Consider the following 14,184-nt stretch of genomic DNA (forward strand, 5'->3'; position numbering starts at 1 on the left):
CGCGAGGGCGCCTGCGAGACGACGCTGGTCCCAAGGGTGGAAAGTGAAGGGACCTGGGGAGTTGCAGCAGGTCAGAGCCTGTCTGAGCAGCTTTTCCAACCTGAGAAGCCGGGACTGGTTTACAGCTGTGGGTCCAGCCTCTGTTTGGTGTTTGATTTGGGGAAAGTCATTTACTTTCTCCTAGTCTCAGTTTCTCCTCCTCACATTTATTAAGGGCCTCACTGTACCAGGTCTTTTAAGGTATTTATTTTATTTGATCCCACTTACTCTGGAAAGACACAGGACCAAGGTTTACTTTCCTACATCGAGTAGTGCAGATATAAGCTGGTATGGAAGCCAGGGTACCGGGGTGAGTAGGTTCAGATCCCTAGCTTTGCCACGTTCTGGCTCGGTACAGTGGTGTTAATACACCTCACTTCAGATCCTTAGGAGGATTGGATGAAATAAGAGGAGAATGTTATCCCGGACAGAAAAACACATCGTAAAAAGTTAAGTGTTCAGATACATAAGGGAGGAATGACAAGAGGAGGGTGCCTTTTCAAAATGCTCACCGTGTAGCATTTTAAATGGGAAACTGGCAATTCTTGGTTAAAAGCTAGAGTCCCATAAATAAGCGAGGGCTTATTTTTGGTGTGGGGAAGACGACTATAACTAAAGCCCCAGGTTAACGTTAGCACGTGCCAGAGTGCACTGAAGAAGAGGGGTGTCTGAAGAGAGTGTCTGAGGAAGACAGGCTCCCCAGGGGTTGGGGCCCCCCGGAGGAGGTGCTGTTGGAGCTAGTCCTGCGACTCAAAATCGGTGTGCGTAAAAATCACGTGAGGTTCCAAGAATATTACGATGCAGGTGACTCAGGGAACAGACTCTGAGACAGCCGGGCCTTTGAAGGAGCAGATTTGCTGTCCCAAAGCTTGCCATCCAGCGCCTTTGAGAAGGATATGTGGTTGGGGATGTAGCTCAGTGACAGATTGCTTGCCTTAGCATGTGTGAGGCCCTGGGTTCAATCCCCAGGGCTGCACAAAACAACAAAATCCCCAAATCTGGGGCTGGTTATCTGTTTCTGGTTATCTGGTTATCTGATAAAGTTGACATGCGATATTATTCACCTGAATCATTTAAAACAATGCTAGAAGCTGGGCGTGGTGGCGCATGCTTGTAATCCCCTGGGTTCTACCTCCAGGCTACACTCCCAGACCTATTTTTACATTTTTATTTGGAAACAGGGTCTCCTAAGCCAGCGCGCTGGCTTCGAACCTGCGCGATCCTCCTGTCTCTGCCTCCCAAGCGCGGGGATTACAAGGGTACGCCACCACGCCCGGCTGTAAGATCCTGTTTCAAAACAAAAAATTAAAAGGGATAAGGGTATAACGTGGAGGTAACCCCTAGGTTCAATACCCAGTACTACAAAAAATTTTTATAAATAAAATTGGACTGGGGGTATAGCTCAGAGGTAAAATGCTCTTGGGTTCAACCCCCAGTATCTCTCTCTCTCTCTCTCTCTCTCTCTCTCTCTCTCTCTCTCACACACACACACACACACACACACACACCCCAGGTTCCATGTGTAAAGCATTGTATTGTTTATTTATTTATTTATTTTTGTGGTACTGAGGGTGGAACCCAGTTTTCTGTGTTCAGGTGGACAGGGTTATGACCTTTAGGACGCTGTCTCAGTTGTTCACGTGCCCACTTCCCGCCCGGGCCCACGTGGGGCTGTGTTTGGTTCATCTCCATGACACTCAGTATGCGTCCTGGCACAGGGAGGTGTCGTGAATATTCCATGAATTGCAGGTAATCGAGCTTCCTGCCTCCTGGCCGGGCACCGGCTCCGTGTCGTCTTCTTTTCCCTAAATTAGGGCCGGTCACTCTGGGTCAGGACTTCCCTGCTTTCTTTCTTCTTCTCTCAAGGATAATAGATGTTTGTGGGTTTGCTTGTTTGTGGTACTGGGGATCGGGCCCAAGAACATTCTAACTCTGAGCTACACCCTCAGCCCTTTTTATTTGGAAAGAAGATCTTAAGCTGCCGAGAGTCTCGCTTAAGTTGCTGAGGCTGGCCTTGAACCTGCAATCCTCCTGTCTCCGCCGCCTCATTTGTAGTCTTTTTGAAGTGAAACAGAATGTTTTGTAAGGTGAAGTAGAATGTTTTCTTTTCATCTACCTGTTACTTGTACTGTCATTTTTTTTTCTTTCTTTTTTTGGGTGGGTCTGGGGATGGAACCCAGGGGCATTCGACCTCTGAGCTACACTCCCTGCTCTATTTTTTATTCTTTATTTTGAAATAGGCTCTCACTAAGTTGTGGAGGGCCTCACTAAGTAGCTGAGGCTGTTCGCGAACCTCGATCCTCTGGTCTCAGCCTCCTGAATGCTGGGATTACAAGTGTGTGCCGCCATGCCCGGCTTGTCTTCCTGATTCTATGATCATCTCTGCTGCCGTCTCCTGCAGGAGCACAGGGATGTGGGATCTGTCAGATCTGGGTTCAAGTTTCTACTCTGAGCCTCAGCTTACACACCCATAAAGAGAGATGCTGGTAGACTCCTGCCTTGAGGCTCCTGTGAGCGCCCTCTGCAAACAGCAGCCTTGGCCATTCCTTCTGTTCGCCGGTTTTTCTCTCCTTCCTGAGCAGCCTGTCTCTTTTCTGCTCCAGCATCTGCTCCTGTTTCTTTCCCAGCCTCTTCTCGCTTTGCCTGCGTCTCCTTGGGCCCCTGTGTTGAATTCTCTACCTCTGGTTCTTGGCTACTCTGTGACTTTTGCTCCCTTCCCTCTCTCAGCCTGGAGCACGGTGCTCACAGGGAGGAGACCAGGGAGCTCGGCTCTGCCTCCTGCAGCCCCGGGGCAGCTTCCGGGTGTGCCAGCCTCCGTGCGGGCCAGCCTGGAGAGGACTAACCTACGCCCCATCTCCTAGGCTCTGTCCAGTGTCTGTCCCTCACTAGCTGCAAATAAATAAATAAATAAATAAATAAATAAATAGAGAGGAGAACTCTTGTTTAGTGGTTCCCATCGCTCGTAGGGGTTAAGCCAAAGCTCCTTTCTTGCCCATAGTTTCTTGCAGGATCTGCGAGTTCTGCTTACCTCTCTAGCTGCACCTGGCTCCCCTCCTCTCCCCACTCACGCCTTTCCAGCCATCATGGCCTCCTGGCACTCCCCAACCCCACTAGCTTCTGTCTTGGCACAGGTTGCCCCCTCTGACTACAATATTCTTCTCCATTGTTTTCCATGAAACTGGCTCCTCATATTTTAGGGCTCAGCTCCAGTGGCATTTTTTTTTTTTTTTTGGTACTGGGGATGGAACCCAGGGGCATTCTACCTCCGGGCCGCACCCCCCAGTCCTATATTTTTTCTTTATTTTGAAACAAGGTCTCACTAAGTTGCAGAGGACCTCACTAGGCAGCTGAGGCAGCCCCGGGAACTTGAGATCCTTCTGTTTCAGCCTCCCAAGTATTGGGATGACAGCCACTATGCCCAGCTGCATAATTTCTTTTGCTCAGAGAAGTCCTCTTGGACCATCTTATTCAAAGTGGATTACCCTCCTCCTTTCCTTTCTCCTCCCCCTCCTCCCCCTCCTTCTCTTCCTCCTCCTCTTTCTCCCCCTCCTTTTCACTAGATGTTGAACCAGAGGCATTTAACTCTGAGCTACACCCCAGCCCTATTTTGTTTCTTTATTTTAAAACAGGGTCTTGCCAAGTTGCTGAGGCTGGCCTTGAACCTGAAATCTTCCTGTCTCAGCCTCCCAAGTACCGGGATTACAGGCGTGTGCCACCACGCTTGGCTCCTCGTGTTCTTTATCACAGCAGGCTGTCCATTTCCTTTAGAGCGCATATCTCACGGTGTAGTTATATATTTATTTACACTTGCTGTTGGTCTCCCCCTCTAGAATGTAAGCTTCATGGAGGCGAGGGCCACGTCTGGATTCACTCACATAACAGGTATACATTCAGTGTCTACTGAGCACCGGCCGCCCGGTACCAGGCACTGGGACAGGACGAAGTCCTTCCCTAAGTGAGCTCACGCTCCCGAGGTGGAGACGTTGAATCCATCGCATAGGCACTCTGTTTAGAATTGCAACAATCTTTGCCCTCACTCTAGGTTCCCCCAAACTCCCTGGTGTATGAGACAGTGATACGGAATATACAACAGAGGATTTGCTTTTGCGTTTGTAGTTCTTGTCTTCCCCCTGGAATGCAAGCTTCATGAAAGAGGGATTTGGGGGGGTCTGTTTTAGATCTTTACTGTGGTCTCTAGCCATCGTTGAATAAATGGGGCACTGCCGTGTATTTGTGAAATGAATGGGTTTCCAGATGGGAGACAGGTCTCAGCTCCTGTTCAGTTCAAGCCAGGTGATCTTGATTCAAATCTCGGTGCTGTCTCCAGCCAGCTGGCAGGCCTGCAGAAGCCACCGTCTGTCTCTGTACCTCAGTCCCCTCAGCTGTGCAAGGCGACCGTAGTAGGGTGAAGACTGAGTCCCAGCGGGGAAAGCATAGAAAAGGCGCCTGCTTTTATGTAGTAATGGGCACCTGCTTTGCAGATCATTGTGCAAGAGCTTGTAAGGTATACATAGGCCCCTGTCTCGCTACATAACCTGTGCAGCGAGAGGGCAGAGTAAGACCAGGGAGGGTTAGTGAGGGAGGTGGAGTCCATCATGGAACTTTCTAAACCTGTTTCTAAAGACTCAACAGTCGCTCTTGGTAGGAGATGAGCGCCGGGTCCCTGTGTGTATTCGCAAGGGCCTGGGTAGAGAAACTCAAGCATCCCTTAGAAAAGAGAGGCCACCTGTGCCTGGGTCACTACTGACCCCGAGAACGCTCTGCGGGAGCCAGGGGTGGGCGGTGAGCGGAACTCGCCCGAGAATGTTGGTAGCCCGCGCGTGCAGAGGCTGGAGAGCGTCCAGGCCGGGCCGCCCCGGGGTGCGGCGTGGGGGAGGGGCGCGCGGGCCGCGGGGTGGCGGGCCGGGGCAGCCGCGCGCGCCACGGCCAGCAGGGGGCGCCGCGAGACCGCGGGAGCCGCGGCCCGGCCTGACGTCAGCGCCCCGCTCGCCCGGGCTCCCGCTCTGGACTCGGCGCCAGTCCCGCTCTGCGCCGCGCCGCTCCGCTCCGGCTCCGGCTCGCCCGCCGCGGGCTCGGCTCGGGCTCCGGCGGCGGCGCCCCCCGCCCGGGCCCCGGGGCGGGCGCGGCCCCACCATGGCCCGCGCGCAGGCTCTGGTGCTGGCACTCACCTTGCAGCTCTGCGCGCCCGAGACCGAGAGCCCGGCAGGTAAGCCGCGGCCCCGGCAGGCGGCCCGCGAGCCCGGCCGTGGCGCAGCTCGGAGAAAGTGTGCGGCGGGCGCCCCGGGGCGTGCCCGAGCGCTGGGCGTGCGGCCGGGTGCCCGGGGCCGTGTGGCCGGAGTGCTGTGTGTCCGTAGTTGTGTGTGCAAGCAGAGGCGTGTGTGCGCACGAGTGTGTTGGGGAGTGTGTGTGCACCGAGGCGCCGGTCGTGGGCAGCGTCCCGTGTGTCCGTCCGTGGGCAGCGTCCGCGCGGCCCCGTCGGTGGTGTGTGCCTCTGAGTTTGCTCGTGTGTTCGGAGTTGTGTCTGCCTGCCAATGTGTTGCATTTGTTTGCATCTCGTACGCCGCAGCCGGGGGTGCTGCTGTGTGTCCGAGAGCGGGCTGTGTGTTTGTTTTATGCGTGTGCCGCGAATGCTCTGTGGCTCCCGCCCGAGTGTGCGTACGTGTGCAGGCGTGGGAAGGGGCCCGGGCCGAGTGTGCCGTGTGCGGGGTGTGAACGTGTGGGAGTGTCCGGGTGTGGGGTGCGCGCCGCCGGGGGCCGTGTGGGTCGGGGCGCAGCCGAGTGTGCGGGGAATGCGTGTGCGGCCGCGTGTCCAGGAATGCTGCGAGCGTGGTGCGCGCCCGGGCCGCGGCCGTGTGCCCGGGCCCGAGGGGGCGGCTGTGCGTGTGTGCATGTGTGTGCGTGTGTGCACGTGTGGGGCATTGTGCATGTGCGTCCGTGTGCACGCGCGTGTGCATGTGTGTACACGCGCGCGTGTGTGCGCGAGCGCGGCGCTCGGGCCGGGCAAGTTGTCTCGGCGGCGGCCCTGGCGGATCGGGTCGGGCCGAGGCCGGGGAGGAGGAGGCTGGGCCGCGGACATGTCGGGCGGTTGTTGTTTCGCAAGTTCGGCGCGGCGCGGGCGGCCGGGGCGGGACGGCGCCCCCTCCCGAGGCGCAGGGCGCGGCGAGCCCGCAGGTCTCCCGGGACGCTCCTCGGTCGCCCCGCAACTTTGCCCGGTCGCGGGAGCGTGCGTGCGCGAGTGTGTACGTGTGCCCCGCGCCCAGGCTGCGTGTTTCCGAGTCTGGTGTCTTCGGGGCGGGGGGGGGGTGTCGCTGTCTGGGTGTGTGTCCAGGCTTGTGTCTGCCCGCGTGTGCATCGGGTGTGTGCTGTGGACCGTGTGTCCGTGGTGTGTGTGTGTGTGTGTGTGTGTGTGTGTGTGTGTGCGTGTGCGTGTGTGAGTCCCACCGCCCGCCCTGGGCCTGCCGTGATCGCAGGCCGTGGCCCCCCAGCCGGCCCAGCCACCCCGCGCCGAGTGACCGGGAGCCGCCCCGGCGGGACTCCAGCCGAGACACGCACGGGGCAGCCTCTGCCCGCCGAGAGGGTCCTGGCCGCCTGCCCGAGACGGCCGGGCTCCGGGATCGGGTTCACGGCCCCGGGCAGCCTGGGCCTCTCGGGCTCGGGTCGCCCGGCCGCGGCCCGGCGCTGGGGCCTCGCCCTGGGGCTCCGGGGTTGCACACAGCTTTAGCTTTGACCTCGGGCCCCGCCTTCGGGGTGTCCCTGCCTCCTCCCGGCCCTGCGGCGACTGTGCCCCGCCCCCACCCTGAGGTCTGACCCCGCGGTGCTCAAGTTCCCCCAAACCCACCGCACCCCACAGTCACCTGGATTCTGCAAACTGGCACCCGCCCGCGGTGGTGTAGGCCCGAGGTTTGGGAGTGAGACCTAGAACAGCCACTTCCGTTCTTGACGCGCCTGCCTTTTGGCCCTTGCCAATGCCGTCTGGTACTTGAAGATTGTTAGGAAAGGCCCTGCGGGGAAGGGATAAGGAACAAATATGCGCGAGAAGGTTGCAAGCCAGCGGGACCTGCCTTCAGAGTCTGCCTCTGCCCCGTCTCCCTGCCAGTGTGCGCCGGGGCCAGTAACCTCACTTCCCAAGCCCCCAGCCCCCTGCCTGCTCCTGGTTTCCTGGGAGGCAGCGTCTTTGCCTCTGAGTAAGTTACTGCGAACCTGGCAGTGATTTATTTGCCTTGTGCACCAGCCCGTGTTGTCCTTTTGGCCACTGAAGTTGTGGCAGGCAGGAATGAGGCAGAGTCTGCCCAGTGGTTTCAGGTTGGGCAATAAAGGCTTGTCCAAGCAGCCCACCCTGCGCCCTAGGGTTGAGGGAGGGACAGAGCCCAAGAGGAAGCTGTGAGTGGCCAGGACCGCGCGCTGAGCTCTGCTGCCCAGCTTGGAGGCAGGGAAGGCCCAGGGCGGACAGCCTGCTTGCTGGGGGCCTGCTGCTGCCCTTCCCAGCTAACACCAGCTCAGCGGGGCTTGTGGGGCTGCCGTCCCATGCGCCATGGGGTTGGCCAGAGTTGCCTGGTGCCAGGTGCCCTCCCCCGCCTCCCCCATTCCCTCCTCCAAGCCACCCTCTGCCTCCTGCTGAGCCCTGTCCTAATGCCTGCCAGGTCTCACCTGCCTCCTCTCCATCCTCAGCCATCTATCTCCTGCAGGAAGGCTCCGACCTCTTCCTGTCATGGTGGGTACTTGAAATCTGCCTAAAAATGCACGTTTTCAACCCTGATTAAAGCCCTTTGAAAACTCCCCACCACCTTCAGGGCTAAGTCCTTCCTCCTTGGCCCCAGTCTCTTGCCTCGGTCCAGCCCCATTGTCTTCTGTGATCCTGTGGGCTGGCCAGCCAGACCCACTCACCTGTGCCCCACTGCACCCCCCGCCCACTGCACCCCCTGACTTTTGCATACACAACAACATTGTGCTTTCTCCCCAGGACTCTGCAACCCCACCTTTTGCAGCCCACAACTTGTTCAGCAATCAGCTTAGACATCACCTCCTCCCCGAAGCCTTCCCGGGCTGTTCTCTGGCCTAGCCCAGGAAGGGGAGAGGGATTGGCTGGATTCTTACACCGCATTGTAATTATTATAACCACACTGTGTTAGTCCCGTCTCCCTTACCAGCCTGTGAGCTCTGTGAGGACAGGGACGGGGACCTCTTAATCTTTAGCGCCAGGTACAGGCCTGAACCATCTAGTGTAAGTAGATGCATATGGCATGAAAGAGTGAATGAAACCAAGTGGGTCGAGTTCAAAGCTGGAGACGCCAGATGGGGGCGCACTGACTCCACTGACTAGAGATTGAAGGCAGAGGTTTTCCCTCCAAGAATCTGGAAAATTCTGCTGGGGGATGGTGCTATGTTGTTGAAAGGCCTTGTCGAAAGTACCACCTGGGAGCTGGGAGCAGAGGCGGTGAAGTCCCTGGCAGAGACCGACAGGGGTGGGTCTCTGGCCTGTGGGCCCCTCCCCAGCCCCTTGCTGGACACCCCTCCGGGCTCCTCCCCCCGCCAGCCTTAGCAGCTGGCTGGGCCTGTCCAGGCCCCAGTCTCAGTCCTTTGTAATGAGGCCAGGCGGTCGTTGAGGCTTCGAGTCCTAACGGTCAGGCTGAGCGTCTGGGAGGAGGGACGGCCCGGGCGGGGTGGACCCTCCCGCAGTCCTCAGTCACAGCCTCTGTCTTGGCTGCTTGCGAGCTGGAGGGAGCTGGAGGGAGGGACGAGGGTGCTGACCTTTGCAGGCGGGGGTGGGGAGGCCAAGGTGTGAGGGTGTGTGACCCTGGCATCTGCACAGCTACAGGGTGTGTGTGTGTGTGTGTGTGTGTGTGTGTGTGACTGAGGCCCAGGACAGGGGACCTAAGTGTGGCCTGTCAGCGGGACCTGAACTTAGAGTGGGGCGGGACCAGCTGCTGTGACCCCAGGGGCCTGGTGGGAGGTTGTCAGGAGATGGAGCTGCCTGGGTGGGCAGTGTCTCGGTGCCGCCGTGCCCCTCCAGGTGACGAGAGAGTGGGCACAGCCAGGTCCTGAGCTGCCTCGTCCAGCGGAGCGGTCTGTCCTGATGCAAGTGTTAACCTCTTGCACTGTCTAGTACAGAGCTGCAGGCACAGGGGGCTTGTATATTCACGTTAGTTAAAATTAATTAGAATAAAAATTGAATCCCCTGGCTGCACCAGCCAGATTTCAAGTCCTCAAGAGTCACTTGTTGCTGGGAGCAATGGCATACTCTTGTAATCCCAGGACTTGGGAGGCTGAGACAGGAGGATCGCAGGTTCGCGGCCAGCCTCAGCCATTTAGTGAGTTTCTGTTTCAAAATAAAACATAAAAAGGGCTGGGGTATAGCTTGGAGGTAGAATGAACACCCCTGAGTTCTGTTCCCAGTACAAAAAAAAAAAAAAAAAAAAGCCACTTGTTGCTGGTGACTAGGGTACTTGTTGCTGCAGGTAAAGGACTTCCCCTCACCGCAGGTTCTGTGAACAGTGCTGGTCTAGAGCCAGAGGCTACATGGCTTTATGGAGGCCTGGGCTCCTCGGAGAGTGGAATTAGTGTGGAAGGACTGCACTCTGTGGCTCTTGGAAGAGGTTTTGTTGTGTCCCCTCTCCCCCCAGGCCTCTGGATTTCTTGCCTGGGCCTTGGCAGTCACCCCTCCTTGGTCTCCTCAGTCATCAGCCTCGGCAATGCTCCCGCCACCCTGAGACCTGAAAGGGCCCTTTCTAAGGCAGACTCAGGTGCTGCCACTCCCTCTGCCCTCGCTGAAGCCTCCCCAAGACCCATCCAAACCCCCGCAGGAGTGACCAGCCCTTTCTCACGGATGCAGCCTCACATTATAGCTCTCCTCCTGGATCCCTCTCCTGCCCATCTGCCTAGAACCCAGGCCCTGGAGCCCGCTGCCCGCTGCCGAGAACACCCCTCCCCCGTCCAGATGCATTGGCTCTCATGCAGGGAAGCCTCCCCAGGTCCAGGGCAGGCAGGCAGATCCTCCCTAATGCTCAGTGATCCTGTGTTTCTTTCACCACGAGGCTGGAGCCCACGTGTGCTGGGCTGAGTGTGTGTCATCTCTGGCCCCCAGGGCCTGTATATGGCAGGTCCCCACTAACTGCTTTTCAGTGTGATGCCCCGGATGCATAGGTCAGGCTCGGAGAGGGTGAGGGAGGTCCCAGGGACCCAGATGACAGTCATGGGCAGGCTGGTAAAGGTCCTTGGGTAGCCCTGGCGGGGGACCCCTGAGTGACCAACGTAGTAGATACAGCTTCTAGATGACTCAGGAGGTGTTGGGCAGATCCAGCACCCCCGAGGGGCTCATCCCAGGACCTGGTATTGAGTCAGAAAGGAAGAGGAGACAGGAGGTCTCCTCTGGGGGTTGCTGATGCTGGGGAGTGTGAGGGCAAAGCCAGGGGAAGAATTGGGGTGGGCTGGTGGGAAGGGGTGTTGTTGGGGTATCTGATGGGCAAGCCACACCTGGGCTGGGGGACAGCTGGAGGCTGGGAGGTAGCGGGTGATGGAGATATATCTGGGGGATGGGACACCTGGTGATGGGGGGTCAGGTGGGTTGGGGGACAGCTGGGGGTGAGGGGCAGCTGGGGGCAACAGGTGGCAACTGGGAGATGGGCTTCTGGCTGATCAGGACAGGGTGGGGGTCTTAGCTGGGCGTGGGAAGCATGCTGCTCAGGATGTGTGTTCACGGCGTGTGCGTGTGGATCATTTCTTCATGTGTATGCACGTGCATCCTTGTGGCTGTACGAGAAGGTAAATATGTTTGGGTGTAGAGTGTGGTGGCTTAGAGCATGTGCTCGGGGCTCACTCCAGCTGGGTTCTAATCCTGGTTCCACCACTCCTAGCTGTGTGACACTTGGGCACGTGTGACCTCTCTGGGCCTTATAGTGTTCCCATTTGGGAGATGCAGATGGTAATAGATCACACCACATGTGGCTTGTGTGGCAGTGTTTTTCTTTTCTTTTTTTTTTTCCAGTACTGGGGTATTGTACTAGGGGCATTGTACCTCCGAGCTACACCCCCAGCCCTATTTTGTAGTCTTTATTTATTTATTTATTTATTTGTTGTGGTGTAAGGAATGGAACCCAGGGGCTTTCTACCTCTGGGCTACACTCCCAGACCTATTTTATATTTTGTTTGGAAACAAGGTCTCACTAAGTTCCTGAAAGCCTCACCAAGTAGCCGAGGCTGGCTTCGAACCTGTGCGATCCTCCTGTCTCAGCTTCTCAAGTGCTGGGATTACAAGCGTGCGCCACCACGTTGGGCTTTAGTCTTTTTATTTGTGAAACGGGGGTCTCATTGAGTTGCGAAGGGCCTTGCTAAGTTGCTTAGGCGGTCCGCGAACCGTGATCCTCCCATCTCAGTCACCTGAATGCTGGGATTACAAGTAGGTGCCACCACGCCTGGCTTGATATGTTTTATTTTTATTTTATTTTATTTTTTAGTATGTTTTATATTTATACAAATTTAGTCTGGAGCAGGTCCTGACACATGGTAAACACCATGTAAATGTTAACTATTATTAAGTGTGTGTGTGAGTGTGCGCAGGCCTTCTATATGCTCAGAAAAGTTTGTTCTTGGCTTGTGATGAAGTCCAGGCCTAGGAGGAGGTGACAGCGGTGGCGTAGGAGTGACCAGCCAGGTTGGCTGGGTCTGGCTCTCCTCCGTCCTGTCCACCCCACTTCCGGTGCCAGAGTCTCACCCTACAGGTCTCCCTCTCCGTCTCCCCTGTCCTGCCCCACTGCCTTGCCCTGGGCCGGGAGCCAGGGGATGAGCTTTAATTGTCCAAGAGGCTTTCAGCAGAATCCAAATTCATTGTTTGCCTGCCAGCACACTGGGGCCTGCTCAGATATAAATACCTGGGCAGTGTGCTCTGCTCTCCACTGCGTGCCCCGCGGTGGCAGTGGCTTCTCCTGTGCCCTTGGAGAGCCACTGGATGGAAGATTGGAGGGTGGGGGTCAGGGTGGCAGAAGCCCACAGGGTGGTGAGGCCTTGGTCCCTCAGCTGTGGGGTGAGCCAGCCCAGCCTGGCAGAGCCAAAGGCATGGGGTTCTCTGGAGTCTGGGTTCCCCTCCCAGCCAGTGTGTTCCAGGGAGACCTCTGCCAGCCTCCCCCCAGCACGTTTGAGTGAGCCACATGGTTGCCTTACACCGCATGTCTGCACTGCGCGGTGATTCTCATCTGCCAGGATGTGTGCTCTGGGCTCCCTGGACCCAGCATGTCTGCACTGCACTGTATTTCAGCCCCATGCTGCACGTGCAGTGGGACTCTGCGTCGTGTCGGGTGCGTGCGCCTCTTGAGTTCCTGTATACTCACCTCTGCACTCTCTAGTGTTCCCTGCCTCTGTCCTGCGGTCGTCCTGCCCTTTGTCTCTGCAGCTCTCTTCTCTGCTGCTGTAGTATTCTACTGGATGCCAGTGTGGCCTTGGAGGGCAGATTCTGCTGGGTTTCTGGGCAGAGCCCCTCGCACAGCGTCACATCTGAGATCAACATATGGCTGCTACAGCCACCGTGCACGTTTGCATCATGGGGCATTTCTGTTCCACACTGCAGTACCCTCGTCGGCATTGCGATGGCGTGGCGCGGATGGACTCTCTGGGATTTTGTGCATAGCTCCTTGCATTATAGGACTGCACGCCCAACAGCTGGGACACAACCATACCCTACACCTTTGCATTTGGTAGCATCTCTGTCCCGCACTACATTTTTGCAGTGGGCACCTGCGCTGCACCGGGCATGTGGATTTGCCTGTCTGGAGGCACAGCTCACCTGCATTCCACTGGTGCATTTTGTGTACACAGTGCACCCTTGCCTCAGATAGCTGTCTTGCCCCACTGCTTTGCTGCACCCACAGCACGGCGCGGGATGTGTCTTCTGACCCAGCCAAGGCTTACACTGCATCAGAGGTTGCTGCCTAAGACACCTGAGCCTTTTGCTATATGTCTTACCACTGAGGTGTCGGCTGGCATCCTTTCCCAGGTTCCTGTTGGCAGCCCCAGGGGGACAGCATCTTTGCACTGAGCGTCCTCACTGCAGAGAAACTCCAGAGAAACTCCGTTCCACATTGCACAGGGTTCAGGGAATCTTTTTTGTTTGTTTGTTTGTTTGTTTGTTTGTTTAGGTACTGGAGGTTGAACTCAGAGGCATTCTACCTCTGAGGGACACCCTCAGCCCAATTTTATATATTTTGAAACAAAGTCTTGCCAAATTGTTAAAAGCCTCATTAAGTTGCTGAGGCTGACCTCCAACTTGCGATCCTTCTATATTAGCCTCCCAAGTACTGGGATTATAAATGTGCACCACCATGCCCTGGCTTCAGGGAGTCTTTACCTTTACTGTAGCTTGGGACTACTTTGTTGGGCTTTAGGACTGGCTAGGCTATTTTTTTTTTTTTTTACTAGGAATTAATTCCGGGGATATTCTACTTCTGAGATCCCAGATTTATTTATTTATTTATTTTTGGTGCTGGGAATTGAACCCAGAGGCATTCTACGTCCAAGCACAACCCCAGCCAGATTTTATTTCGTATTTGGAAATAGAATCTCACTAGGTTGCTGAGAACCTCACTTAAATTTCGGATGCTGGCTTTGAGCCTGAGATCCTCCCACCTCAGCCTCCCAAGTACTGGGATTACAGGTGTGCGCCATCACGTGTAGCTGGCTTGGCTTTTGGTGGGCAGCACTACTGCCGGGTCCCCAGCATCCCTTCTGTTCCCCGCACAGGATTACTGCCGAGGGTCTGTACCTCGCGGCGTATCTGTTTGTTGGAGGTTGTGTGCATTCTGTTGCATTTCCAGACCCAGAGTCTTGGACCGAACCCGCTGTTTCACACAGCATCTCCGTTGTATTTCATTTTTGTACCGCTTCCTACCCCTCCCTCGAGCCTGCACCTACTCCGCTCTTCAAGTCTGTATCGATCCACACTTCTCAGGAGTTGTTTTCTGAATGGCTGCTGTATCCTTCCTTCTCCTGCAGCTCTGTACTGTTCTGTATGCCTGTGCTGGCCACACCCTTTCTGTGAGAGCACGTGGAGCTCCTGCTCTGTGCTGGGCCCTGTGCTAATGTCTAGACAAAGAGAAGACCTAAGAGGCTTGACCTTAACACTCTGTGCTCCTCCCCTGGTGCAGCCCTGGCCCTCCTGCA

At 56.5% G+C, this 14,184-nt stretch overlaps 1 protein-coding gene across 4 annotated transcripts in view; it reads left to right on the forward strand.

Moving 5' to 3' along the window:
- Positions 1-5,172: 5,172 nt before the first annotated feature.
- The window catches only part of PTPRU (protein tyrosine phosphatase receptor type U), a gene marked incomplete at both ends in the record, with an annotated part of 83,465 nt that continues 74,453 nt past the window's right edge, over positions 5,173-14,184 (forward strand). For all 4 annotated transcript variants that reach the window (XM_080692560.1, XM_080692561.1, XM_080692562.1 and 1 more), the window contains one exon: positions 5,173-5,245. In XM_080692560.1, the coding sequence (XP_080548686.1) occupies positions 5,173-5,245 (73 nt within the window). The remainder of the gene's footprint in view (positions 5,246-14,184) is intronic.

Source organism: Muscardinus avellanarius, assembly GCF_963383645.1.
Source record: "Muscardinus avellanarius genome assembly, chromosome: 3".
Taxonomy (NCBI): Eukaryota; Metazoa; Chordata; class Mammalia; order Rodentia; family Gliridae; genus Muscardinus; species Muscardinus avellanarius.